Genomic DNA, 27,695 nt, shown 5'->3' with positions numbered 1-27,695 from the left:
ATCTAAGACCCTTTAGTACCTTTATCAAGGTCTCTTCTCCAGCTAAACATTCTCCTTATTTTTTTTTCTGTGGTGTTGCTAAGCATTCAGCTGGGTGGGAGAATTAATGTTGTCTTAATAGTATGAGTTAACTTCCCAGTTCAGGATAAAATCATATGGGAAAGGGGAGGGGGATGTTTCCTCTCTGATGTGTATAAGGAAGAAGGGTTTCTTTTTCCCCACTTCTTTTATCTTACTTCATTTTTATTCTTTAGATAAGGTCCTAAAATTTAGGGCAAAAACATTTAAGTTTCATAGAACTAAAAGCTAATGCTCCTCTTTCTTATACCAAAATATAAGTAAGTAGACCTAGGATATGCCAAAAAGGGCCTAAAAAGGATGCAGTTAGTCACGTATTTATAGCATGTGCTTCTCTTCAAAGACTTCTGTGACCGCTTGTTTTGTTGTTGTATGTGAAATGTTGGTTCCTGTACCTTCTGGTCTCTGTTCTGCACTGATAGGATTCCTGGAGTATCTCAGTTTGATCTCTACTCTATAGCTTGACAGGGACTTGGGTACAACAGCGTCTTCATTTTGGCATCTCATCCAGCAGTGACACCCATCATGAACAGGGCCATATCCTGACATACAGGAATTTTAAACTGATCTTACATATAAATACGACAAGAAAGATGAATAAAATAAAGTTCTTGCCAAATAGCACTTTTTTTCTGTGCAAAATTTTAGGTAATTCATCTCTTGACACAGCTTTAACACTAATCTTAAGAATTCGGTACTGAGAAGTACAACTCTCCACTAAATTGTTTTGCAAATATTAAGACTGCTAGAAAATTACAGACATTTCATTTGTATAAGACACTTCTGGTTTCATTCCTGTTAAATTACAGTTGGTGTTTCTGGAAGGATAATAACTATAGTCTTAATTGCAAATGTTGATAGATCATCCTAATCCAAAATAATATGGACAGTGCACATATGAATTTTTGATTGCCATTTAGCTCTTCAGCAGTAATCTGCTTAAAATGCAAACTATATATTGGACTAAAGACCATGTTCCTCATCATATAAAGATGTTTTATGCTTTCTTTTGGGGATTGAGGTCAATAAAAGTTGCATATACCCTTTATGGACAATATGATGTTTAATTCCAGAATCTTATGCAGCTTAAAATAGAAGCTATTTTCTGGGGTCCCTTGTTAATTTGGGGGTTTCTTCATTCTCTGGATTAATTTCTTGTTCAAAAAGCATACTTTTTCGTAAAGAGAGTATAGTGCCTTCCTGCTTCCAGTGTGTCCATGATGGGGTTGCACATTCAACTTATTTAAGTATTCCATCAGTGAGCAGCAGGCACCAGCTCTGGAAGTGAAATGATGTAGCTTCTGTAGACTGTTCAGTTCTTGGCTTCTTTGATCAGACTGCTGCTGAGAGTGCTGGTTACGCTGAATGGGATGGTATACTTCAGAAAAGGGTTCTTAAATTGTCCTTGGGAAGTAGTAAACTAAAATGGACTTACCCCTCATATTTACTATTTTTCATATTTATGGTCCGTTTATCCCATTCTGGCAGTGTAATGAGACTTTTTAAATGATTATGAATATCATCTGTACTTAACTCATTGTGATGTGAAATAGCCACACGATGAAAGAGAATCTGCCTCTGGAGCAGATTGTTTCAGTTGTTGAGTATTGATATTTCAGCTTTTTATTATTGATTGATACTGCTTTAAAGTACTTCCTAATGAAAGAGTCCGATATACCTGTACACATTGCTTTATTTTTATTTATGTTCATTTAGCAGTCTGTCTCTTTAGCTGTTCCTTATTAAGCACTAAGTGTATGATAACTTACTGTCTAATGAGCTAGCAGAAGAGTTAGAAGATCTCACAGGCTAAGTTATAGTTAAATAGCTATGCCCCATCTTCCCTGTGAAATTTTGACAGACTAATACTTTCTTGCCAGGCACTCAAATTCAAATGTTTAAGACTGTACCACCCTCCCAGGCTTTTCTTTGTTAATTCTAATGCTGTGCAGTTATTTTGCATGGTGCCCAGGTTTCTCAGTATACCTCTGACTAAAATAAAGCCATGTAAAATAAATGAAATGTAGCAGAATTTTAATTGTCCTTTTTCAAAATGTGCCTTTAGTTTCAACTTTAGTTTCATCGTATGATAACTGAATACCTAAAATACATTTGCTAGTGCTACCTGACTTCAAATGTTAATTTAGTTTAGTAAAACAGTAGGCAAACCTGAAGCCTTACCACTCTAGTTTCTTGTAATTATCATGTGTTTCGAATACAACTATTTACTACATAAATTACGAAGTCTTGATGGTTGATAGTTTTTTCTTTCTTTCTGAACAGGTGTTAAACCTCTCTGAAAAGAGATACGACCTTGCCAAGCTTAACCCAAAGGTATTGGTTGTCTTCCATAACATACTTCACTTTCTAGTGCTAAATACAACTTAAATGGCCTGATAAGCCCTGAAGCAATGCAAGCATTGAGACACAGAGTAAAAGAACTTTTGGAAGATGATAAAAAACCCCACATGCATCCCTTTTTACTTTTTCCGAAGTTCTGTTTTGTGTCTGTTAGGTCTGCTTTACATAGCTGTTCCTGTTGTTTCTTAGACTTTGCACACAGGACCTGAAGCCCCTCATGACTACTGAAAAATTCCTATTGAGTGACATAAATTTTACTCCAAGTATACTTCCTCTGTGCAGTCACAGGATACTAGGGGTTATATACTGCAACATACAGTCTGATAGCTCAAGCTAGTGAACTCGGTTCAGATATAGACTTCCCTTTTGTACTGCTTTCTCATAGTTGCTTCTCTGCACAACAGAGACGTAAGGAAGGGAGCTATCGATGTCTGTCTTTTGCTCCTCCTCACCAAGTGTTGTATTTGTTTGTTGTAAAAAATGATATGCAGGTACTTTTCAGCAAGTATTGTAAGGCCAGTATAGCACAGGTGTGTACTTGTAGCAGTAGATTTACAGGGATATGTGCTACCTGAGGAAAATATTAGAAGAACTCTTAATTTTGACCTTTTGAATGCTTTATTGATCATGAAGGATTTAAGTTGCTCATGGTTACTGGTTTTGTTAGGGTTAACATATTATATGCGTACAATAATGATAGGTTGAGTAAACAGTATTATATAGTGACTAAAGTTGAATAGAAAATATGAACAAAGCTTTGAGATGTCACATCTGTTGCACAGGAAGGAAATAAATTGCAAATCACAAAATACTGGACCAGGCCAGTTAACATTCTTTGTTCTAATTTTGACCTCCTAAATATTTTACCGTTATAAAATACCTGAATTTCTAATGGAAAATTCTTTAAGAAATCAAGATTGTCAGAAGTGTTGTCACTTGTGAGTGGTTGGTGGGTTTTGGGGGGAGTTTGTTTTTTGTTTGTTTGGGTTTTGTTTGTTTTTATAAAAGTACTAGTATCTTTAAAAAAACAAACAAATGCCCTTCTTCTGCTTAAGAGACCTGTAAGCATATTTTAGTTGAATGACATAATTATCTGGGGTTGGAAAAAATGCGGAGGGTCTGCACCCTCACAGTTGTTTGAAGACAGATTTTAATATGCAGTATTAGGATCAAAGTGTCTTTTGTGAATGTTACTCATTTAATTGCAGATTATGGATGTGGGGTGGCCTGATCTCCATGCTCCGCCACTCGATAAGATGTGCACCATCTGCAAGGCTATGGAGTCATGGCTGAACAATGATCCTCAACATGTGGTGGTGATCCATTGCAGAGTAAGTGAGCTTTGTGCATACACGTCATCTATCAGTTTGTATTCCTTTTAAAAAACCTTGTCCTTTATTCTTACTCATTTTAAAAAATAAAAAAAGAAGTTTGCTCTGTTTTCGATTTTGGAAACTGTACCAAATCTTCAGTTGATTTAAGTAGGCTTAAATCCAGTGACCTTGCATTCTTGTTACACGCTGCTTTTTTAATGATAACTACGGTTCTAGCCTCTGCTCTGGGTATAGCATGCAGTGATGTTAGTTCACTTCCTTCAAAGGTCAGTGCTACTTCTGTGAGTGTATTTAGAAGCTTGAGGTTTTTCCAGCTCAGTAGCAAACTCTTTAGAAGCTTTTCATGTTTCGTGACATTAATGGATTTTGTTGCAGAATAAGGATAGGCAACATATCACAGATCATCCCTTTAGACTGCCTTATGGTTGTAGGAAATGAGGGTGTTAAGTACCTCCTCAGTATTTCTGATAGGTTCTAACTGCTGGCATCATTGCAGTGCCTTACAGCAAAGCTACCATTGTGCAGTGTTACTTCTTCTCCTTGCTTGCTCATGATGAAGAGAAATAAAGAAAAGCCTGAATTAAATAGATAAAACGAATTCAGAACTGAGTGGGTAGCTGTGCTGGTGACACTCGAGGCAACTCTGTCTCTGTGTTACTGGCGGATGTTACTCTAAACAGAATGAGGGTGATAATGGGACCAAAACTTCTCTTCAAGTCAGGTTGTATAGTCCTGAGTCCTGAATTGCTTGCAGGGAGAATGCCACGATTGTATGAAACGCTATTGAATTCTTACTAGTTGCAGCACTGCAGCCAGGAGAATGGCCCATACATGGGAGAAAAGAAGAGGCGGCAAAATATTCCTAGGTATTTTATATACAAATTGGTGGTGCATATTGTTCATTATTGCCTTTTGGTGATGACTTTAAAGTTTCCAGCCACGAAGATAGGCACAGCAACTTGTATCAGCTGAGAGACTGAAATTGTTTTGAAATCTGTGAGAATTACTGCTTAGTAAATTGTACTGAATTTATGTCATAAGTAGTAGTTGTTATAAATCTCAGGTGCTGGGGAGGTAACAATGCCCAAACCTGTCGGAAACTCATATGCTTTCCAAAATAGGTATTTTATAGCATTTCATGCCAGAAAATTGCAACATTGTCTAGACTTGTCTTGAAAGATCTCTGGAAAAAGTAATATAAAATTAGGATAGGTGATACAGTGTTTCTATTACTGGTCAAGATTATTTTGTTTTAATAATTTCCTCTCAGTAAGACTTGACAGGCACGCACGTAGAAATCCTACTTTGTGGTTTTTATGTCACTTGTCAGCCAGCTTGCATAGATAGACAAGCTGCTGCCCATCATTACCACAATTCCAACAACACAGGAGATGCATAAACAAAAGGACTCTCTGAATCTCCTGTCTTAAAGTTTTGTTTCGTATGGGTCTTAAAATAATGCCCCAAAATAATTCCCAATAATGTAATAAATAAGTTATCATTCCCTTTTTCCTAATACAGGGAGGAAAAGGAAGGATAGGCGTAGTCATATCATCATACATGCACTTCACCAATGTTTCTGCAAGGTAAGTTGTGAATAATGCATATTGTGTTTTTTACAATTAAGGAAACCTCAGAAAAAGATGCCTTTTAATTGTAGTACTGTTTGTCTCCTTACTGTTTGTCAGTTAAGGGTTGTCAGGTTTTCTTCTCAAAGAGTCTTGGAGCAAGTCTTAAAACAGCCTGCCTTCATGACAGAGTTTTCTTGTGGTCCTGCTTTCAGCAGGAAGTTGCACTAGGTGACACTCCAAGGCGCCTTCTAATATGAGATATTCAGTGATTTTGCGGAAAAATTCTCTAAAGGGTCTTTTGAGATGAATGAAGAAATGTGTAAGAAACAATTTTTATATAATGATACCATCTTTATTCTATTAAACCCATCTATTTGCCACATCCATCAAGTTGCCTCTCTTGAATCAATATACTATTCCTGAAGTAGTTAAGGAAAACAGTTATTAGGTAATCTGGAATCAGTATTTGAATAGGGAATTCCTAGACATTGATCAAAGTGCAGAATGCAGTTTAAGGAATAATCTAGACTTTCATCTTGCCATCAGTGCAAACAATAGGTGTCTGAGTACTTGGTTTTAATTGTTTCTTTTAGAGTGCTCAAATTATGAAATGACAGTTAACAATTTATGTTGACAAAGATAAAAATGGATAAATGGTCTCAAAAGGATGAAATGTGTTTTGTTTTGGTTTTTTTTGTTTGTTTTTTTAATCAAACTGTTTTCCTTTGGTCTCATATATATACATACATAAATGTATTAAAATGCCCTGTAAAGGCCGTGGTTAAATCAAATTTAACCGGTTCTGAATTCACACCAGTCTGTCAGTAATAGATTTGATCCAACACTGTAGTGGATGACGTCCTGAATCACTATAGGCTGATGGCAAATTACTAATGGATTTCAGTAAAACCAGCATCTCAGAAAATAATCTGTGTTCATTCTCGTAAGCCTGATCAACAGGTAATTGTAGACTAAGAAATTAAGTGCATTATGCACACTAATATGTGCTGAAAAAATAAATACCTATATCTTCAAGTAGTAATTGGGGCAGTGATTGCCACAATTCTGTAATATTTTGTTGACAAGTATTGTGAATGACAAAATCTGTCAAGTGGGGCTAGTACTGTACTGTGTTGTGATCTCAGTGTTGCAATATAGTGTCATCCTTAAAGGTGGTACCTGGCTATAAATACATTTTAGTAATGCCGTAACAGAACACCACCTGGATATGATTGTAAAGCCCAGTGATGAAAGGTGTCATCTTTTACCCCAAACAAAATCAGGATTCCTCCGGTGAGGTTGCAGGGGATGAGTGAGTTTGGAAGCCCTTCTTCAAATTTCTGGATATCTGTCAGCTACTATCCAAACCTGAACTTTTCTGTGTAAGAATGAGGTTGGGGAAGTTTCCTACCTAGGATTTGTATATCCCTAGCATTATCAAGACTCTTCAAAATGCTACAGGGCAACCTCACAGAAGCAGAAATTACTGCAGGTGCTGCTGTTGAGGGTGCCAGCTGCTGTGTCAGAAATGGCACTCAGAAGACTTTGAGGATGTTCACACTAAATAAAGTTACTAATTCTCAGCATGCAAATGCCAAAAAATCTAGGCTTAGTGAAAAAGCCTTATGATGCAAACCCCTTTTGGTTATACGTTTATAAATATCTGATTTTCTCATTTCGGAAGGAATAATGTGCCGTCATATTTAATGAGGGCAAACAGAGCTCTTTGTAATAGTTGGTAAACTCTGTTTTAACAGGTGAAGTACTAGCAGTCTCTGGCCAGTTATGAGTGGGTTGCCTAAATTCTGGGTGGTAGTGTGGGTGAAGATGTATGAAGATGTACGATGGGTTGGGTAAAGAAGAGGGTTTTTAGGTCAAGCATATTCTAAGCACACACTATGTAATCTTTGACATCCATGAAGAAAAGGCATAACTTCACAGCCCGATCCAGCACCCTGTCAAGACAATCGGTAACTTCTGATTAATTTTTGGAAAAGGTATAATTCCATTTTTAGCGTGATATGCATATGTATATTTTGCACAGGTTTTTTTCCTCAGAACTCATTTAGGTTGAACTAGATGTGGAATTTAAAGTTTGATATTCCAGAGTCTAATTATTTTGAAACTTCTGCTTTTTTTTATGTCCTGATTTTAATTAACACTGTCAACTATACCTGTTGAGAGACACATTGGTTTTGTCTGGTCTAGATACAACAGAATCAGCATGGCATGTTACTTGGCATATGCGATAAGCAGCATTCTTACTGATTTTTGGCACTTCTGTTTCTTTTTTCTGTACCCTCTTGCCTTCCTCCGCACAGATGCAGAAGACCCACATCAGAGCCAGTCTGGGTAGAGAACAGAAGAAAATGTATTTTTCTGAATGTTGCTCCTTAATTGTGCATTTGAAGAGTTTGTAGTTGTCTGATGCAAAACATTTCTTTTTCAAAGATTGACGCTTTTATTTTAAACATTCTCTCCCTTGGTGGCTCAGGGCACAGGAAACAAAGACTGAATGAATTTTTGACTGCTTAAATGATCCTCTAGGCTGGCATCGTTTGCACCTCCTGTATTGTACTACAGTCAGAGCTAGGCAGTGGTTTTCATCTCCATAATGTTACTGCTTCTTTTTTAAAAACAGAATAAATTTGTATTTCGCAGAGAGAACTCCCCAGTGGCACTCTTAGGAAATTACGGCAAGTATCTTTCTTTTGCAGCCTGAGCTGCTTGGCATTGCTAAAGTTTATTGCATTACGACTTTAACATATTCACGTTGGAAATATGCAATCCAGTTAATTGAATAAGGGAGTAGGTGCTTTGCCTCAAGAAGGAAACTGCCTTAAGGTGTGGAATGAGAAGGTGTCAGTGGAAAAAATATTCTTGTCTGACCTGTAAATGCCAGAGTTGCGAGTTAGGTGCTGCTTTCTTTTCTTTTTCCTTCCTTTCCTTCTTTTTCCTTCCAAATATTTTGGCATATTTCGAGCAGTAACGCGCTGAATTTCCAAGATAATCCTGAACTGGAATAACATGTTATCTGTGTCTCTGTTTTGACAGTGCTGATCAGGCTCTAGACAGATTTGCTATGAAGAAATTCTTTGATGATAAAGTTTCAGCTTTAATGCAGCCATCCCAAAGAAGGTATTTAATTTGTTTCTAATTCATACCAATAAGGAATATTATCATTATCTTCTGCCCCCATCCCTTACTCCCTCCCCTGCTATGTGAAGGCTATTTCCACAAGATCCTCCAGTGATGCCTGAACTGTCAGCACTTTATCTTATCTTGATATTCCTTGATTGATGAGATCTCTCCTTCAGTTCCTGCACATAGCCCAAAACAGATAAGACCTTTTGTACCTCGCTGTTATCTACGTGTGTTCTTACTGCATTGTTTGTTAACAAAAAGAGATGTCACAATCTATTTCTTGATTGCTCCAAGATAATAATAAACTCATTTTTCTGTGGCTTAAATGATGTGTATGGAATGTGTGTTGATTAGTGTGCAATAAAGATCTTATTAACACTTGTTTGGAGGATCTCTAGATTATGCATCTGCCCCATGTCCATGCTCGTAAATGTTTGCATTTTGCAAGTATGCATTATTCATTCTGTCTATCTGGATGTCTTACCTTTTCAGTCTGTCTGCATGAATGAGGTTGAGTTAGGACTCAAAGCAAGCAGTTTGGAAAGTGAATAGTTCTGGGGTTTGCTATTTACCTCATTTTGACAGACGTAATGAAGGATTCAGTACCAAAAGAGATTGATATCCATCAGACAGGTAATTGTGATATAGGTGAATCTTCTTTTAGAAACATAAAGTATCAACTGGATTTGATTTAGTAATTACTGTTCATTTTTGGTCTTAATCAGCATGTATACAGTAGGTTTTTTAGAAGTTGTTTAAAGGATAAGGCTTTGCTAGTGATTAAACTAGAAAAATAAGTAGTAACAACCAGCATAAGGCATTTGGTTCTGTTATCTCTAAATAAGAAAAAATTTTCTGTTGCTTCTTGAACCCATTTGGTGATCTGCACAGCTCTTTTTCCATTTGAAAAATAGTAACACGGCATTCCCTTAGACTTGAACTAAACTTTTCATAACTACAAGTTTACTGGTCTCTTTTTTTCCCTTCATTTTTATGTTTGCATGTATGTGTATTGCATTTTAATAATAAGGATTTGAGAGTGGTGCCTACGAGGTAGAAAAATGTGAACCATAGGAGCAAAAGGAAATAGATGTTGTTAATCTTCCTGTCAAGGAGCCTTATGCAGCAGGCTTATTTCCATGAGAACCAGACGCCCTCACAGCAGCCTCAGAGTTGTGCATCAGGGCAGTTTTTACAACCGTGTTGACAGAAAGCTTCAGTAGCTACTAACTTGTATGCGAGCCCTAAAGCTAGAGATGAAAGAGGTGTAAATGGTGGTATCTAGCTTTCCTACCCTCTTCAAGGACACTTGCTTAATTCTTCTGGGGCTGGGGGGGAAGTCTTGAAGAGACTCAGTTCACCTCCTGACTGATGGAATTAGCACCTTTGCTCAGTAGTACTGAACTTGAGCTGCCCTTACGGTCTTCCAGGGGCAGGCGTGCACGGGTACTTTGGAGCGGGTCACTTGTCATGAGAACAGAGGAGGTTCTCCAAACCATCCGCCAGAACCGTTCTCCTCCTCAACCTCTCCTTTCCTACCTTTGCCTGGCCTGGCAGTGGGTACTAATCCTATTGCAGAGAAAGGAAAACCAACTCTGTAATATTTGTGGACAATTTTATATTCCTTTTTTGATCCCGTTTTGGTCAGTTAGTGGCCTGAATCACCTTTTTAATGTGCTTTTTCTCTGAAATCATTCTTGGATAATTAATTACCGATGTCCTTGTTAAAATCCAGTTGATGTATAAACGGGTATAATTTAGGTGAATATCAAAATTATAAAATTTGAAAATATACCCATTATTTGTATTTTGAAACTTTTTCCCCACTAGGTTTTGTCCAGAAAAAAATATATTGTGGCCATTAAGTGTGTCAGTCCTGAAAATAATCACTTAACTTTTCCCCACTGCTGGTTGCATGCTGTAACAGTGGCAAGAAAAGCAACCACGGACCAGATCTCTTATTCTGAATCCATTCTGACAGTACTTAAAAGGGATACTTACTCTCAGATAAGCAGTTGAAGGTTTGCCTGAATAAGAAGTGCAGATACAGACCCTTCATATTTAGAAATTTCTCATAAACCTTCGGGATAAATCTTTGAACATGCTTTTCAAAAATAAGCCAACTGCCTATAAGCCTCTTAAATGCACTGCCTTGAGAAAGGTGTTCAAAAATTCAGTCAAATTTTTGGAATACTAAAAAACGGGTAGTGGTTGAGAGGAAATGTTCAGACTGAGAGGTCACTGACAAAATATTTTTTGTCATGTATGTGTGACAATTTGTAAATTTGCGCTTTTGATGTACCAGATATTTTCAGAAAGACTGAAGGAGGAAACCAAAAAGCAAAGTTGTTTTTCTTAACATTTCAAAATAAAGTGAGCTTTGCTAGCTGTCTATAAAATGAAACCTATTTTAAACCACCACAGCCCCCATTCTGGGGTAGTAAAGCTGTTGTTGTTGGGCAGGATGTCTTCAGTTGTGGTGTTACTGGCAGCCTGCAGTAAGGGATCAGTTAATTTGATCTGTGTGTAAAGGGGGAAAAAGAGGTGATATTCTTTTTCCTGTACATTCCTGAGAGTGAAGTTAAATGAAGGTCGTGTCATGGGCATGGAAGAAAAAGGGACTCGAAGCCAGTAGAGAAATTAAAGGAGACCGATTTCCCTTGGTTTTTTAAGAAGATAGGAAGAATTTCTTTAACACACACTGCAGTGATGTTCACTTGCATGTACTTACTCATGAGCTTGTGACCAAAATAGCAGAAATACAACGATTTTCATGTTGCTTTGTTAGTTTTCCTCTGTTTGGTACTGAATGGGATCACTTCTCTTTATGAAGATGTTATTTGCCTGCATTGGCCTTAATGCTAAGATTTCTGACCAAGGGCACTTCTTGCTCTTGTTTTAATGAAGTGCGCTTCACTGTAGATGGAGTGCAACCCATGTCATGCTGCTGTGAAAGCCAACTGAGACCTTCAGTTGGAACTAGAAATATATACCAAAATGATTGACTTCACTGTCTCTGCTAGTTTCTTTCTTACTTAGAGCAGTGACGTAAATAACTAAAAGGAAGACATCAACAATAGCCACGTCACAGCCATGTATTTAATAAAGTGGTAAATTAAAGTGTCTTTTCATGCTGTTTTGTGAAGATTATTCTTTCGGAGTCATGTGTAATGTCACAATATTATTCAGTGCCCATGGCCTAGAAATATTAACGTGTAAAGAATGTATTTCCCTGATATAGTTGCATTACTGATTTTATCTAATTCAGATAAACTTTGTATTTTTAGATACGTGCAATTCTTAAGTGGCCTTCTATCTGGATCCGTGAAAATGAATGCAACCCCTCTTTTCCTGCACTATGTTATCCTTCATGGCATCCCAAGCTTCGATGCTGGGGGAGGTAAGGTACCTAACTTTTCCTATCCAAGTGTAGGCTCAAAGTCTTGTTTCATTTTGGAGCTTTCTATAAAGCCTGCATGAATCTCAAAGTAGAGTTGATGCTCCTTGATAGCAGTCCAAATGTTCCAGAAAAACATGAACCAGAAGAAGAGAATCCTAAGAGTAAAAATTACAGCAGGTGAAATAAAATTCTTGTCCTTTGTTAAATGAAGAGTTGATGCTATTCATGTCTGCCTAGTTTCTGAACAGTTGTGATCCCAGTCCCTGGAAAAGAGCTGAGAACCTGGTCAGGTTTCAGAGTAATTTCCTCCTTGCTTAGGAAATAAACATAATCAGAAATACAATCTCTTTTCTGTTTTGAGATTGGATTTTCTCTAGAAAAGCCATTTGGATATGGTGTGCTTCTAAGGTGGCCTGCCATAATAAGTGGCTTTAAAATTAAAATGCTAAACCAACATGTTGTACTAGAGTATAATAAAGGAGCGTAACTGTACTTTTATCATCTGAGAGTTAAATAGCACCTGTCTTTTGAAATGTCATCAGCATGAATTTGCAATGCTGCATTCTCATTGTTGTTTAATCTGGTTTTATCTCTAAAACAACTACTTCGATAAAAACAAGGTATAGTTTGTTGTAGAAAGAAATTTAAGGGATTCACTAGTTTTGAAAGAAAACTGTAGATCAAATATTTTGTTTAAGTTTGAAAATTCTTTTTATTTTGTTTTGGGGTTTGGTGGTTTGTTTTGTTTTGTTTTGGCCATTCTCTTTTTTCCCGTTAATAATTTTGTTTTCCTGCAGAAAAAGTGGGCAGGCAGGCAGACAGACAATTTTATAAGGAGCAGTGTTCCCTCTTTCTTTCCTTACCGGAATCCTTTAAAATTCCTTCCTCCCCAATTCAGAACTAGTCTGAAGATCAAGAAAAAGTTAATTTTCATAAAATATAATCAAACACTTTTTGGGGGGGAAATGAATCTGTCAAAGCCAGTTTTGCTTTGACGGATATTTTGACAGTCAACATTATGCCACTTGTGTGCCACTTCGCTCAGTCTGGATGTGTGTGAAACTTCCTAGTTGTAATATTTAGATAAAGGAAAATAATTACGAAACAGTCTTTTCTCTTGACTTTTCAGCTTGCCGGCCTTTTCTGAAGTTATACCAGGCTATGCAACCAGTTTATACATCCGGAATATAGTAAGTCGTAAGCAGTTTCCTTTACATTTGAATCCAGATTTTAATTCTCATAATTGCAGAATTACATAGTCATCTTTTCCTTTTTTTTGTTTTTTTGTTTCTTTCAACCGTAAATTTTATTTTTCTTTTCTCTCCTGTTAAGTAGCATAGGGCCAGAAAATCAAAGCCGGATCTGCATTGCTATAGACCCTGCCCAGCTTTTGAAGGGAGATATTATGGTAAGTTAATTGTATGGAATGAAAATCTAGTACTGTGCCATTTGGTTTACAGTCTCTGACCTGTTTTGCGTTCTTGTAAAAAAAAAAATGCTTGCAGACATACTACAAAATAGGTTATTAAGTTTATTTAGTCATCAACCTTGAGTTTTATAGGAATCAAAATTCCTATAAAACTCAAACTAGAAGGTTTTTAGGAGCCGAAACAATTGCTCTCAGCATTCCCATTTCATAGCATCACCAAGTACAGTAAGGCCTGTGTTGCTATTTTCTTTATAAAAATTGCTTTGGGGAGTATTTGTAACTAGGCATTAAAATACCCTTGTCCTGTAACTTGGCAGGCAACGTGCACAATCGTAAAACTCTATGCTGTAAAGAAAATACCTAACTAATTCGGAATTGTTTTGGGACTCAAAAAGGTGTGATACCAAATAAAAGCTTTCTGATTCTACAAGCACATGCAGTATTTAGAAAGCAATCTATACAGGTTAATATACCGTGTGTAATTCCCTGTGTGCAAAGTGTAACTATGATTGAATTGCAGAACTATCATTATAAATCTCTCTGCTTTCTCTCTTGCTTGTCATACACAGTTATGCACAGAGAAAGTAAAGAAAGGTAGTTGCCTTTCAATTTGTTAAACTAAGAGGCCAGAAGAACACGTGGAATGAATGGTGGGGGGAAGTACTGTCAGAAAGTATTCCTGGTCTATTGCTAGTAGGCTTCAGAATGTTTTTTTTTATTTTATGTACTACTTTGAGAAATGTTGGACCTCCATGTAAGTGGTCCTTGGTATCAGATTTTTTCCTTTTTTTTTTTATATAATCTCTTTTATTATCCTTCTTCCTTCTCACTTTCCTACTTCCCCTCCCCATTCAGCTTAGTATATTGTTCTTTCTTTTTTCACTGAAAAATGGAGAAAAAAATTTTAAATATACTGTTACAAGTTGGTATACTCTGGAGGTTTGGGACAGTTTCAAATTCTGGAAGATTTGTTACTCATCAGAGGACTGTTGGTGCCTAAGGAATTGGAATAGATCACAAAAGAAATTGGTCTGAGACAAATTCAGTATCTCTGAAATGTGTGTTTAACATGAAAAATGAGCACATAGCCTTTCAGTAATGCTTGCATCATTTTAAAAGAGATCAACTTCATTAATCCCATGCTATTATTGGAGGTAATTCTTCTGAGCAAGGCAGCATCTTATTCAGCATGATAGTATTTCCTAAAAAAGACTTCACGTTAGTTTTGAAGTTTTTTTTACTTTTTCTAAGCAAAAGTATCAGTGGTTTCAGGAAAAAGAAAAATCTATAGGGTGTTCCGCCTCCAACACCAAAAGATTTAACCACTTGAAGTGCATGGGTTTAAAAAAAAAAAAAATACACTTGCTTGTCTTTGGTTTAGAGAATTTGTTAATGCAATGTGAGTAGTATGTGGTGATGCGGCACTGCCACAGCTGTTGGAAAGCTGCACTGACATCTGTAAATGCACATAGGTATTTCCCAGTATATTACAGTGGTTGCATTAATTCCTGAATATGGCATCAGAAGGTAGTCTGAATTCAAAGTTAAGCTCAGACTTCATTGAAAGCTTATTAGGTATACTGAGCATTAAAAGATTTTTTTGGTATCCTGGGTATAGACGTACACTGTTACTGATTGTAAGAGGCCAGATTTTCATGAACAATTAGAATTCTATATAAATAAGTTGTTCAGGATATACTGAGTTAAAATTATTCAAGGCTGTTACGTTGAATTAGAAAGTAGAAAGAAGCAGGAACTGCGTAGTTCCCTGAACTGACCCAGATTTAGCATTTTTATAAACACAGTTATGCAAAACTCAGTAGATTCTGAGTAAATCCAGCAGCTGTGTGAAGCCAGAACTCTTGACAAGTTGGAGGATAAAATGTATTGTTCAGGTATTTAGTCTTCTGCATCTTCAGGAACTCTCATCTATGATCCACATGTAAAAATAATGTGATTGTTTAAACAGCTAAAGAAGTTAATGTTTTTAAAGCAAAATTGTGGACGAACATACATAACCTTAAAGAGGCTCTTAATTCTATTTAATTATATTATGTGAGCAAAAAGAAGCTGGAAAAGACTTATCACAGTTACTTTCAGGCCAGTTATACATTTTGGAGCAGGTTAATTCTAATATCTCTCATCAGGGGCTCTCTTAATCCCCTTTCTGTCCATTTTTCACTTCCAGGCAAACTTGCAGGTTTCATCCTTTATGATGGTGTTTTGCCTTTACATAGAGCTTGGGCATAGTGGAGAATGAGCGTTTACTCTTGAATCAGGCAGTCTGTTCCCCCTACCTTGTATTTCGGTAATTTAAGGCACTGACTTATGGCCGTGGTTCTAGCGTAATGATGCTGGTAGTTGTGATTGGACTAAAAGGAAATAGATCCCTTCAATAACTAGGGCTTTGTACACTGTGTTAGTTTTAGTGGGTGTAAAGCACTGTTTAAAATGAGAAGCAAATATTATTTTACCTGGTATTACCACTTTGCTGTAGGGGATTCTCTTTTAAAAACCAGAAACAGCCCCAAATCTTCACTTTCAGATAAAATAATGCTTACTGGCATAGAGAATCTCTCAGCCTTTATAAAGGGTTAGGAATATGTGGTTTGCGTAGAGAATACCTGAAAAAACCCATCTCTGGTATATGGGCTGAAATATTTCAGAAGTTGTCCTATGTGCCATGTATGCTGTCAGGGCTGATTAACTTCTGGAATTTAAGACATCGTGGGGTTTCTATAATGAAACGTAAAGAGCAACAGCTTATGTTAGATTTTTCAAATCCTGTAGAGAGGAGAATTTCCTAACTGTGTTTTAATCCTGACTTTCAGAAGCATCCCTCTTAAACCCCTACATCTTTCTTGTATTACTTCAGTTTGAATAACTGCTCTTCAGTTACTCAGTATTTTCTGTCTAGAATGCTTTTCTCAGTCTGCCTTTATAAAGGTGATTTTTGTTGGGTTTTTTTAATGCATTTCAGTAACATCTGCTTTATCATAAAATCCTGATATCATCAGGATAATATAAAATTTTCAGTCCTGTGACTAAGGTTACCAAAATTTTTATGTATTCCTATAAGAATGCTGAGTGACTTTGTATTACAGTTGACTCAGAGAATTGGTAGGCAAAATATCCATAGGTCTAGTCTAAGGGAAGGTGGTGTTAGAGAGTAGGTGTATTGTGTTCGCCTTTAGCTGCTGAAATTCATACTAGGTGTTATTTTTACAGAGTTCTGTGTTGTTCTAGACAAGGTGTCAAAAATACTACCAACTTCCCACAGTAACATAAAACGAGATCCTATCATCACTAGAGTAGGTTTTTAAAAAGTCCTAAAATAGATGTAATCAGCTTGCAGGCTTGCTTCTAAAAACTCTGTATATTCTTCAGTTATTTTGAAATGGGTGTGCTGTAAGTCAGTTTTACATTAATTGGGTACCGTGAAGAAGTACGGATACAAGTCAGCATTCCAACATTGTACTGACAAATGTTGTGATTCTGAATCATAATCTACTGATTGGTGACTGATAGTGATGAAAATAGTAATTATTATTTTTACACATCCAGAAGTATCTTGCCTTGGGCCTGTATAATTTTAAAGGATTGAATAACGCATACTCTGCTTGTTACAACATCAGAGGTGTCTGCAGTAAATTGCGCTGTGGCTGCTTTACTTAGCAACTAACGCATATACACATGTTCGTTCGGATTTGTAAGAAATTACTTCCTGACATGCTTCTCTCTCTCTCTCTCTCTTCTAGCTGAAGTGTTATCACAAAAAATACCGGTCAGCTACTCGTGATGTGGTTTTTCGCCTTCAGTTTCACACTGGAGCTATTCAAGGACACGGCCTGGTGTTTGGCAAAGAGGATTTGGACAATGCCAACAAGGGTACTTGCCTTCTGCGGTTGGTTGGATGCGTATGTGTGCAGGGGTGCATGTGTGTGCCTGCGCATGTCATGATCATCTTCAGGACCTGTTTTCGAAAGGATTCTTGGGGGTTTTTTTCCATCCCTATTTTTAGGGAAAGGGAGACTGCTTTGTGTTAGTTAACTCATAGCATGTAACACAGGTAAACCCCTAACGAGAAAAAAAGCTCTTCAAGTGAGTTAACCTGTCAGAATAATTCAGGTACTCTTACATAGTCCTTATCACCCCCTCTCACATCTGTAAAAACAACAGACATTGGTTTAAAATGGTGACTCTGTTAGTCACCATTACAGGAAATAAGATGAGCTAAGCCAATCCCTTTTTTGGCTGATGAAGAGAGTCACAAAGTCCGATACTGTGTTCGTGACCTAGTCTGCTTGAGTATGGGGATCTTTTAATATGCTTCAGAATATCCAAAAATGGAGGCAAAGTTTTGAGACACATTTAAAAACATGTTGTGCTAGTCTTTGTATTATTACTTAAGTTTTATATTTATATGCAGGATTGCAACTCCCTCACCCTACGTTAGTAGCAAACTAAAATCAAACATATTTTCCTGCAACATGTGGCTACACTAAAGTTTTGTGGTCAAGTATTGCAGTTTAGCCAATATAGGGAACAATTTTAGTTTGCTCCTGGGCGTGTTCTCCTCTAAAACCAAAGGCAGCCATGTCTATCTAGAGAGAGGTTTGGGAACTGTACATCTCTTCTGCTTTTGACTGTTCTTGGAAATAAACAAAACTCCAACTGATGCTTATGTGGGCTTTTCTGAAGAATGTGTGGGGCAAAGAATGTGGCTCTTTTAGAAGCAAATTGCTAAACTGCAAGTGAGAATGGAAGAGTGATGAGGGTACGTGTATTAATAGCTATAGAGAATCCTGATTTCTGAGTGCCTTTGAACTGCTTTCCTGGGAGATAGCTTGTTGAAATACTATTCTTTCTTTTCAGATGACCGTTTCCCTGATTACGGCAAAGTGGAATTAGTGTTTTCAGGAACTCCAGAGAAAATTCAAGGTGAGTATAAGGCAGGAAAAATATGATAAGTTTGAAAATAAACCACATTGAAATATGTATCTTTTTAAAAACTCCTTTTTTCCTTTCTTTTATTCCACTACTTTTGTAGAAGTCTGAAGTTCAACTTTACTGTTAAAATATGTAATAGAGTTCCTGGTTTAAATTTGAAAAATTTAATGAAGGCTCTGCATTTACATCAGCAGGAGCGATCAGATTTTGTTTTAAAACTATACCAGAACAGTTGCTGATGACTAGTAGAAAACATTTGTGAATCAGTGTAAAACATACATAGTATAGGTAGCTTGGCCCGGCATCAGGTACAGCAGTGTCCTATCCCATAATCTTATTTAGATGTTGTCATAACTGATTATGTTTGTAGTGGTGAAGTCTGGACTGTCTTCGTTTTAGTGTAAAGGGATATAGCTATAGTTTTGTTGAAAATGCTTCTGCTCTGAAGTGGACTTGTAGGTTTTATCCTGTATGCCTCCAGAATTCTACTGTAATATGTCTAAGATCATAGATAATTACGACCTGCAGTAAGAAATAGTGCAGTTTAATTCTGTTAACGGATGTGTTCTTACTCATTTTATAGTGTCCCGAAAAGTATGGATTCTGCCTGAAACTGAATGAAAACCGAATATTCTTAACTGTCTCATACATATTCCCATTCAGTGTCCTGTGAATTGCATGTTTTCCTTTTTTTTTTTTCCACCAGTTTGATCACTTAGAAACTTGTAGTAGCAGCCAGTAAGAAGTTGGATTCTGTCCAGCTGAACATGAAGATCTCACTTGCCCTGTTGGAAAGCCATATAAGAAAAACAGTTTTATAAATAAATTTGTCTAGCTTGTTCTAAACATTTCTGGATAGTAAATGTATGAAGAGAGGCCAGCTGACGTGCCTCAAAAAGGGTCAAAATTTTTTCAATTTTTTCCCTTCCTTAGATGGCAAATCAGAGGTGTGTTTTTTAGCAGGCTCCAAGTTGTTAGAAAGTAAGGTTCTAAGTAACTGGAAATTTGTATTCAATTGCTATCTAGGGGATTAATTGGCTAGGAAGAAGAGTTCACCTTGAAATACTTACTTACAGTTCCTGAAAAATGCCTTTTCCATATCTGAAAATGTTATAGAATCATAGAATAACTGCAGGGTATCTCTAGTCCATCCTCCTGCTGAAAGCAGGGTCATCTCTGAGATCGGACCAGATTGCCCGGAGCTTTGTCCAGCCAGATCTCAAAAACCTCCAAGGATGGAGACTTCACAACCTCAGTGGGCAGACTGTTCCAATGTCTGACTGTCCTCACAGTGGATTTATTTTTTCCTTATATTGACTCTAACCTTCTCTAGATTCAACTTACGCCTGTTGCTTGTTGTCCTTCCCCCTTGCTCCCACCTGGCTCTGTCTGCTCCATGGCCTTGGGGGGGCTGCTGTCAGGTTCCCCCCCAAGACCATCTCATCCCCAGACTGAAGAAGCCCTGGTCCCTCAGCCTTTCCTCGCAGGGCAAGTCCTTCAGTCCTGACCACCCTGGTCGCCCTCCCCTGAACTTGCTTTGCTTTATTCATATCTTTCTCCTATTGTGTAGCTCGAAACTGGACACAGTATTCTAGAAAATAACTGACTGTGATACAGTTTTTAAGAAAGGATACACTTGCCAGGAGGATGAGATACCTAAATGTTTAGGTAACAAACTCCATAAATTTGCCTTGTGACAAATGTCATCACAGAAACTCTCTACAGATGGCTTTTTCCTGTCTGCCTAAAAAGGTACAGGACCATAGCATTCTTGTCCTTCTAATTTTAACTATCCCTGTTTTGAAAGTCACAGCATGTGCATAACACTCTGCTGCTTTAGAACAATTTACAGTAGGACTTGCTTCTGCAGACACAGCCGAAGAGTTGATAACTGAGGATTTCTTTGTTCGCTGATCTAGAGGAGCAAAGGCAGAAAGCCGATTTGATTTGTATCAGTGTCAAAGCCAAGTCCAAGGTCATGAGTTCCTGATGCCTGTGCTTTGCTTTTGAATCACTGGGCCACACCTAAATTCCTCACAGTATACATTTAAAAGCTGAATATTATCTTATGCCTCATTAAGGGCACAAAAACGTGGGTTACTGCTGAAAATTCCAGGTATGTTTGGCAGAGCGTACTTAAGTGCAGCCAAACACATTGAAGGCAAGCTGCCCAGTCTCGGGGTCTGCCAGGAGCCTGGAGAGGGGATGCAAACGGTGTAGTTGGCATCTTGGGGGAGCTGGGAGGGACACGGAGCGGCAGCTTTCAGCTCTCCCTATTCATCTTCAGTGGTAAGTTGCTCTGGTATCGGAATGATAATCTGTAACAGTGTCTGTCTTTATCATTCCTTTACTACCGTCTCTTTATAGATACTTGTGGTTTCATTCTGAAAAGCTATTTGTTTTATCGTGCCTAACTATAGGGCTGGGTGGATCATCTGTGTTAGTTGTGTTTAGGGGGTGATGCAAGTTATCAGAGCTACATCATAATCAAGAAGCTCAAGATAAAATTCTCTGCTTGTAATGAAACATAAATTAACCTTTTTTTAGCTGGTTTACATAACCTTTCTTCCCCTATTGCTGCTTGTCACATTTCAGAATATGGTATTGCAGCTTGGGGAGCAAACTTCTGTCAGAAGGCCACATGCATCTGTGCCTGTATATCATTACAAATGTGGCTATGATAATTTTTGGTCTCAAACAGATGTTTATTTTTTAGGATGTGAACACCTTCAGAATGACCATGGAGTCATAGTTGATTACAATACCTCAGACCCACTAATACGCTGGGATTCCTACGAAAATATGAGCCCTGATGGGGAAGGTGAGTAATTCGATCACATGAGACCGAGGCAAAACCTTTCCCAACTGTGCCAGAGCCTTTGCAAGGGAGGAAGGAGAGCTTATTTGCTTGAACCTAATGCCACTTCACTGATGTGTTAAGTAGCTGTCTGCCCTTCCCTATTTAGCTTTAGTGGCTCTAATGGAAAGAAAGCTGTAGTAGTTGTTTAAGAGAGATTCTTGTTAATGCACTGAATTGGACTGAGACACAACTGGTTGGTACGAGTTACTTTATTATTTGTAAATTTGCTCAAAAAATTTTTTGTTCTAAAGCTTCTAGTTGGAATCCTAATACAGAATTTTAAGAACAACAAAATGATGTGGTGAGTTTGTAGCCTTCAGTGCTTACTATGTTATTTGGAGTGTTGCAGGAGATGCACTAGACTGTAAATTTATGGATAAACAAACAGCAAAGGATGTGCGTATTGCATATTTCCCCTCATAGATTTACCTGTTTCCAAATTGCCCTTTTATTTCTTAGATTTTTCTTCTGTCATCTGCTGATATATGCAGGAGTTGAAAGCCTCCAGTAGCTGCCTTCAGATTCTGACTCCAGTGTGGATGCTTTCCCAATGCTTTGCTTGAGCGAATGTTGTGCTTTTAATGGATATAGTTTTCCTGTAGGGACTCAGAATGTCACACCGGTGTCTGCACACCTCAGTGCACATGCAAGCCTGACATGCTGCAAGTAAAAACATGAGAGAAGTTATTAAATGGATGCCAAAGTTCTTTTTTTTTTTTACAACTTTCCTGTTATGAAATTAGAGAGAGGTAGAGCTAGAATGCTTAATTAGCCACTCTCTAGGCTCAGTTTACATTGATTTTTGTAATCTGAATTCATCATTGACCATCTAATGACTACATTGGTGAGGGGTTTAGGGGCAGAAGCATTGACTGGGAGCTGTGACTTTTTTTCCGCTCTATCACTCTTGTACAGGAGTATTTCCTGATCCACAGCAGACTTCAGTCTGCAGAGAACTAGGGGAAAATAGGGCGGAGGTAAGGGGGGAAGAGAACAGTCATTTGGCATCATTACATGGGGCAGGCAGAGCACTCCTTAGGGAGTCATCAGAGGCTTTATAGTTGGATAAGACCGTGCAGTGCCTTTTAGAAGGAGTAACATCAGAGAGACTGAATCTTGGCTGAAGAAGATGTCTCAATTTCTACCCAGGATGTTTCCATATCATTTGCTTCCTTTTTTCCCCCCATCCTTTTCCCCTTCCTTTGTATATACATAGCCCTCAGCAAGCAATGCACTGATGTCAAATATTTTTTAATTGCTAAGACTGATTGGATAGATGGATTTGACCTTCCCATCCTTATGCATTGCATTGTAGATACAGGAAATTGAAAGCAGAGATAAATGTGTAGGCAGCACACTGTTGGAAGATACAGAACTGTATGCTGCTCGTGTCTTGTAGAAGACTTGATCACAGACCATTCACAAGTACAATTAGCTTGTTTCCCTGATGTTCAGAAGTCATATGTGCCACTTAATAGGCTTTTGTGTGTAATTTGTGTGCATGATATATTTTTAATTACCTGTGATACAACATAAATATGATGTGTTAGCATAGATATTGAGCTTATTGTGAATCTGCAGAGAAATCACTAGAGTTGAAGCCAGAGAATATACCATGAGAACATGAGATGTATCCAGATACTCTCTTTCTTAAGCAAGCATTTAAGAGGCAGGGTATTACCCTATGATGCTCAACCAAATTGCAGACAGAGCATTTGTCTCTGCATTGGCTGGGCAAAAGATCAGGAGAGGCTGAAGCACATACACAGGGGACAGCTAGATTTTTCTCTTAAAGAGATCTGCACTCAAAACAAAGTTAAGCTTAGTCTGCTGCTTGAGGTAAACGTAGCTTGCTTTAGGTCTTCCTTTTACGTAGGATTTATAAACACCAGGACAGACTTCTCTTATGGTTTGTTACAGCGGTTCAATATCATGCTTTTGCATTAAAAAGATGTAGTGAGTCCTAGTTTTCACCACAGGTGAGAGACCACTAAGAGGAGATGCTGATTTCACATCCAGAAAGTAAGCAAAGTCAAAAACCTTGGAGTCTGAAGCCTTTAGCTACAATCCTGAAGGCAGAGAGAAAATCTTTTCTGTACCTCAGAAAAGATGAGGGTACAAGATGTGGTGTGTGTGAAAGTCTGCATAACAGCGGTGGTATGTTTAAGATGAGGGGAAGTCTCATAAAGAGTGCCTGTTTCAGATCTACTCCATGTTAAGTTAAACTCCTAGCCTAATGTGGGAACCAGTCTTCACAGTTTGACTTGTATCTGTTTTCCCACAGGAATTTCGATAGGAATAATATGAGATGTGGGTGTGACAGATGATTCCTGTATTACAGTTATACGCCTTTTATGTTCATTTCAAAAATGCTTACCTATGAAATTCCAGATCAAGGTGGCCAGGAAGGCTACAGCAGAGCTTTGTGAAATGAACAGGATTTGCTTTGTAGGTACACTGTGTGCAGAATAGCCATTTCCAAGCTGATGTGTTAAAATGGAAAATTAGAAGTGAACAAGAAAGCAGTATGTCTCTTTTGAAATCCTACACCTCTTTGGCCTTGTTACCAAAAGAACAAAAGATGAAAGGACATGATAAAAACAAAATGTACCCGAAGTATCTTGGTTTGTTGGCATGATACAGTATTGCAGACAGAAGCAATTGCCTTTTAAATGATCTTGAACCCTTTGATGGTAGTAAGGTTGTGTACATTTGTGTTGAATATAGCCAGGCTTTGGATAGTTTGCTCCCTGGATTTAGTTCCTTATCCCTCCTTCTTAACCGCATAGGAATTTTGACAAATGTAAAGCAGTAAGTGATTTTAATTTCTTTTCATAAATGCTGTTTCTCTTTCAATTCCATGGGAAGTGTTTCTTGTTCATTGCACTAATCGTCCTCCATAATAGACTGAAGATTTTATTACGTTTCTAATTCTAAGTTTGTATCAGATTTCCTCCTCCTCGAGCAGTACCTTAGCACAGAGGTTTCTGTTACACTGCATGCAGTCAAGCGTCAGATTTGGAACCACAAGAAGCAGAAGGTCTTCCTGCTGCCATGTAGAAGTCTGAGACAGTTGCCATTGGTTTCCTTGTGGTTTTAAAGTCATGGTACTCATCAAGTCTTGTGTGTGTGTTGTGGGCAGGAAGGAACAGAAATGGCTCTTGATCTTGCTGAGTACTTTTTTTTTTTTTTTTTTTTTTTTTTTGCCTTAAGGCATCACTTACTGTACAATAGATGTATATGGATTTACAAAACGTTGCTCGTTTGCTGCAAAATAGCAAGTTGACCACAAAGATATACAACCTGTGGCCACAAATGAGTAGTATTTTCTGTTATGTCAAGAGACTTAAATGTATCCCAATTCCCCTTAATAATCATGTTTTTCAGTTTGTAACTTGGATATTGTAGCTCGCATGCTTTCAGCCTCACTTGGCTGTTTTCTTCTCGATTGCTAAGGTCATACACGTCTCATTTATATTTAGACCAATTTGGGGATTGGGATTGTTCATGATAATATTTTGGGAGTTGTTTGAAGTGAAGTGATGGACTAAACTAATGTGGGCTTAGTAGCTACTGCTATCATTAAAAATGAGTAAAAACAATTATTGCTTGTAATTAATGGCATTTGGGGCAAGGAGAGGGGGAGTAGTGGTAAATGAGGATGAAGTGTTTTCTATGGGAACAGAAAGTTGAAAGGAACAAGTAAACCCTTCCAACCCCTGAAAAACTTTTCATATGCATTATACTTACTAATATTTCTCTCTCTCTCAAATACCAAATGACAACTAGTTTTGAAAAAGCCCTCCACCCCCACCAGAGGGAAGAGGTAAATAGAAAAGGTTTGACTTGTCTTTTGTTGAGGTGGGTTTTTTTAGTTCTCAATGATAATTTTCAGGATTATTACTTGGCATATTGAGTAAGAGAGAGTGTTGTTAAAACAAACACTTCCCTCCTGCTGAAAATGCAATTTTCCTTTTGGATGGGAACAACCAGTTTGTGTGGAACCCACTGGCAGATCCTGGTACAAGCCTAGGCTCTGAGGTGTTCTGAAAATAAAATCAGAGATGTTAAAATGAAAATTGAATGTATTGCCAAAGAGCACAAACTCGTTTTGATAGAGAAGGTGAATAACTGGAAGAAAAGATGACTGTTGCTGTTCTGTTTGCACTCTCTGTGGCTGCTTTATCTCAGGTTTATTCTAATTATCCTGATAGCACGCTAAGATTGTTCTAGAGAGAGAATGAATCTACCGTGAAGGAACAACTCTGTCTCAAGATGATGACTGTGAGATGTGTGTGGCTGGGATGCTATACTGCCATTTGCATATGCAGCATTCAGTTAGTCGAGATGTGGGATTTTTTTGGTTTGGTTTGGTTTTTCTAACAAAGAAAACTGGTAAGCATCTAAGGTTATAGTTGGCCAAAATAGTATTTGTTGTAGTTTGACTGAATTCAGTGGATTGGCAACAGAAGTACACCTGGTTCTTGTTCAGCGTTCCATTTTAAGACGTTTCACTTATTTTAACAACCACTAAATCCCTCCGCACTCTTTTGTCTGCCAGCTCTACAGTCTGTGGAAAGAAAAGAACATGCTCGCATGTTAGAAATTGCTTAAAATGACAAAAGGACTTTCAGCAAGTCTTTGCAAGGCAGGGACTTAAGTATCTTTCTCAATAGAACCTCACTGTTTGTTTCCTAGCAAAGTGGGTTTGCTTGCTTAACAGTGTTTGATAATTAGAAAAGAAACAACTTTGAAAACAAAAGGATGTTTTTAATTCAAGCCAAATAGGGTAGGGCTGAGTGAATCCAAATTCCTCTATCTTGAGAGTGTTGCTTTACAAATTTTCTAGCCTTCTGTAACTGTAATCAGCACCAATTAGTCAAAAATTGCCAAATATTTATAAACTGGTTTGCTCCTGCTCTTTCTATTTTCATAAAGGAAAGTATCTGAGAAGTGTTTCCAGGTAGGCAATAACCAACATTCTGGTATGCACCCATGTCATGTGATTAGATGGGATGTTTGACTTGTATTGAAATTTTTTCTCCTCTTCAACCCAAAGTAAATAGCTATTCAATAGGGAGGTGCCCTCTCATGTAGTTAAACACTTGTTTTCCCAGAGGGCCCCTTCAGTATTGCAAAACTCAAGGGCTGAGACAAAACTCCTTGGCTTTGGTACCTTAACAGGAATGCAGATGCCTACCAAAGAAAACAGCAGGTTTGATGCCATTTCTGGTGAGTGAAGCTGAAGGATAAATTGGTAGTGAATAAATGGTAATTCCAGCTTTTAGTTACCAGCTGGATGCAGTATTCTTTGAGACAAAGAGAGATTTGTTAGAAGGGATGAAGAGGTGCCCTGCAACAATTTCCCCTCTTTCTGTTTGACAGTGAAAACAGAAACATCTATAGAAAATAGAAAAATTTACCCTATAAAATGCTGCCAGCTTGAAACAGTATCTGAATGCCTTGGAGTGTCTGCCTTTAATTGATTTTCTCTGAGGAAACTTATGTCTTCTATTTCTTTAAGTTTTGTATATTTTTTTTATATATATGTATGTATAAACTTTAAATCTGATTAGTCTTCTTAATTGTGAGGCTGACAATGAGTTGGAGATAAATTGACATAAAATGGTTTCTTTTGTATGTCGGTAATATTGAATGCAAACAGGATTACAAGGTTTCGTTTCTACTTGTGCAGCAATAGGTAATTCTCTCTCTCATCCTCCTTACATCCTCAATACAGCATTGATTGTAACAGTACTGTGGCTTTAATTTTTTTTTTTAGCTCAATGTTAGGGACTAAATATAAGTTCATGCAAGTGTTTTCAAGATTGTGCTTGATTAGCTAAGATTGCTCTGGACTGTAATCTCTTATTTTCATGTTTTGGGGTTGGTTTTTTTTGTTTGTTTTGTGGGTTTTTTTTGTGAACAACAACAAAAAAAGTATTGGAGTATTTTGGATAGGTCAGTTAGGAGCCAACAGTTAAGTGCAGTCAGGGGTCGGACTTTCAAAGGATTTACAGATTCAAAGTGACTTTTTTTGGCTCATTTTTAAAGAGTATCTCTTAAGATATACTGAACACCTTTTTGAAAGTCTTGAGTGTTTACTTAAGTACTAAGCCGAGCTCCAGAACTTGGCCTGTCAAGTTCTACTGAAAAGTATTTTTTTCCTTTTACCCAAACATGTGAGTGTATCCATAAGGCAGTGTCTGAAGTGAGGAATTATGTGCATTTTACTTAGTGCACTGGGGCATTGGTTTTACTAGGTACCATTTGTCAGTTCTGCTGAGTTAAATTTATCTCAAATAAAACCAGACACCCCCTCGCAAATGCTAAGTGCCAGAGAGGGACGGTTATACCTAAGATAAATATTGAAAGTCTTATGTCTGAAAACAAGAACAGATTAGAAGCAGGGTTCTGTAGGCATTTACGCTAGGCCCCTGTTTTTTTCCATCAGCCCCCTGCCTCTGACTGCCTGTACTTCCCTTTCTCTTTCCTATGAATTCCTTTGCCCTTAATTCTTTGTCAGCTCCTACTTCTATATTTTCCTGTAGCTTCTCTGCCTTTCATT

General features: G+C 37.7%; 1 protein-coding gene across 11 annotated transcripts in view; it reads left to right on the top strand.

The window, feature by feature from the left end:
• Window positions 1-27,695, top strand: part of TNS3 (tensin 3) — a 241,833-nt gene that overhangs the window by 122,352 nt on the left and 91,786 nt on the right. For 10 of the 11 annotated variants that reach the window (XM_075052342.1, XM_075052341.1, XM_075052339.1 and 7 more), the window contains 10 exons: window positions 2,362-2,412; window positions 3,648-3,770; window positions 5,295-5,359; window positions 8,399-8,482; window positions 11,776-11,888; window positions 13,018-13,078; window positions 13,221-13,296; window positions 17,076-17,205; window positions 18,193-18,258; window positions 20,984-21,088. In XM_075052342.1, coding sequence (XP_074908443.1) covers window positions 2,362-2,412; window positions 3,648-3,770; window positions 5,295-5,359; window positions 8,399-8,482; window positions 11,776-11,888; window positions 13,018-13,078; window positions 13,221-13,296; window positions 17,076-17,205; window positions 18,193-18,258; window positions 20,984-21,088 — 874 coding nt within the window. The remainder of the gene's footprint in view (window positions 1-2,361; window positions 2,413-3,647; window positions 3,771-5,294; window positions 5,360-8,398; window positions 8,483-11,775; window positions 11,889-13,017; window positions 13,079-13,220; window positions 13,297-17,075; window positions 17,206-18,192; window positions 18,259-20,983; window positions 21,089-27,695) is intronic. The other variant, XM_075052340.1, reaches the window with a different exon arrangement.

This window comes from Buteo buteo, chromosome 20 (genome assembly GCF_964188355.1).
Source record: "Buteo buteo chromosome 20, bButBut1.hap1.1, whole genome shotgun sequence".
Classification (NCBI taxonomy): Eukaryota; Metazoa; Chordata; class Aves; order Accipitriformes; family Accipitridae; genus Buteo; species Buteo buteo.
This window is presented reverse-complemented; position numbering and strand designations above follow the sequence as displayed.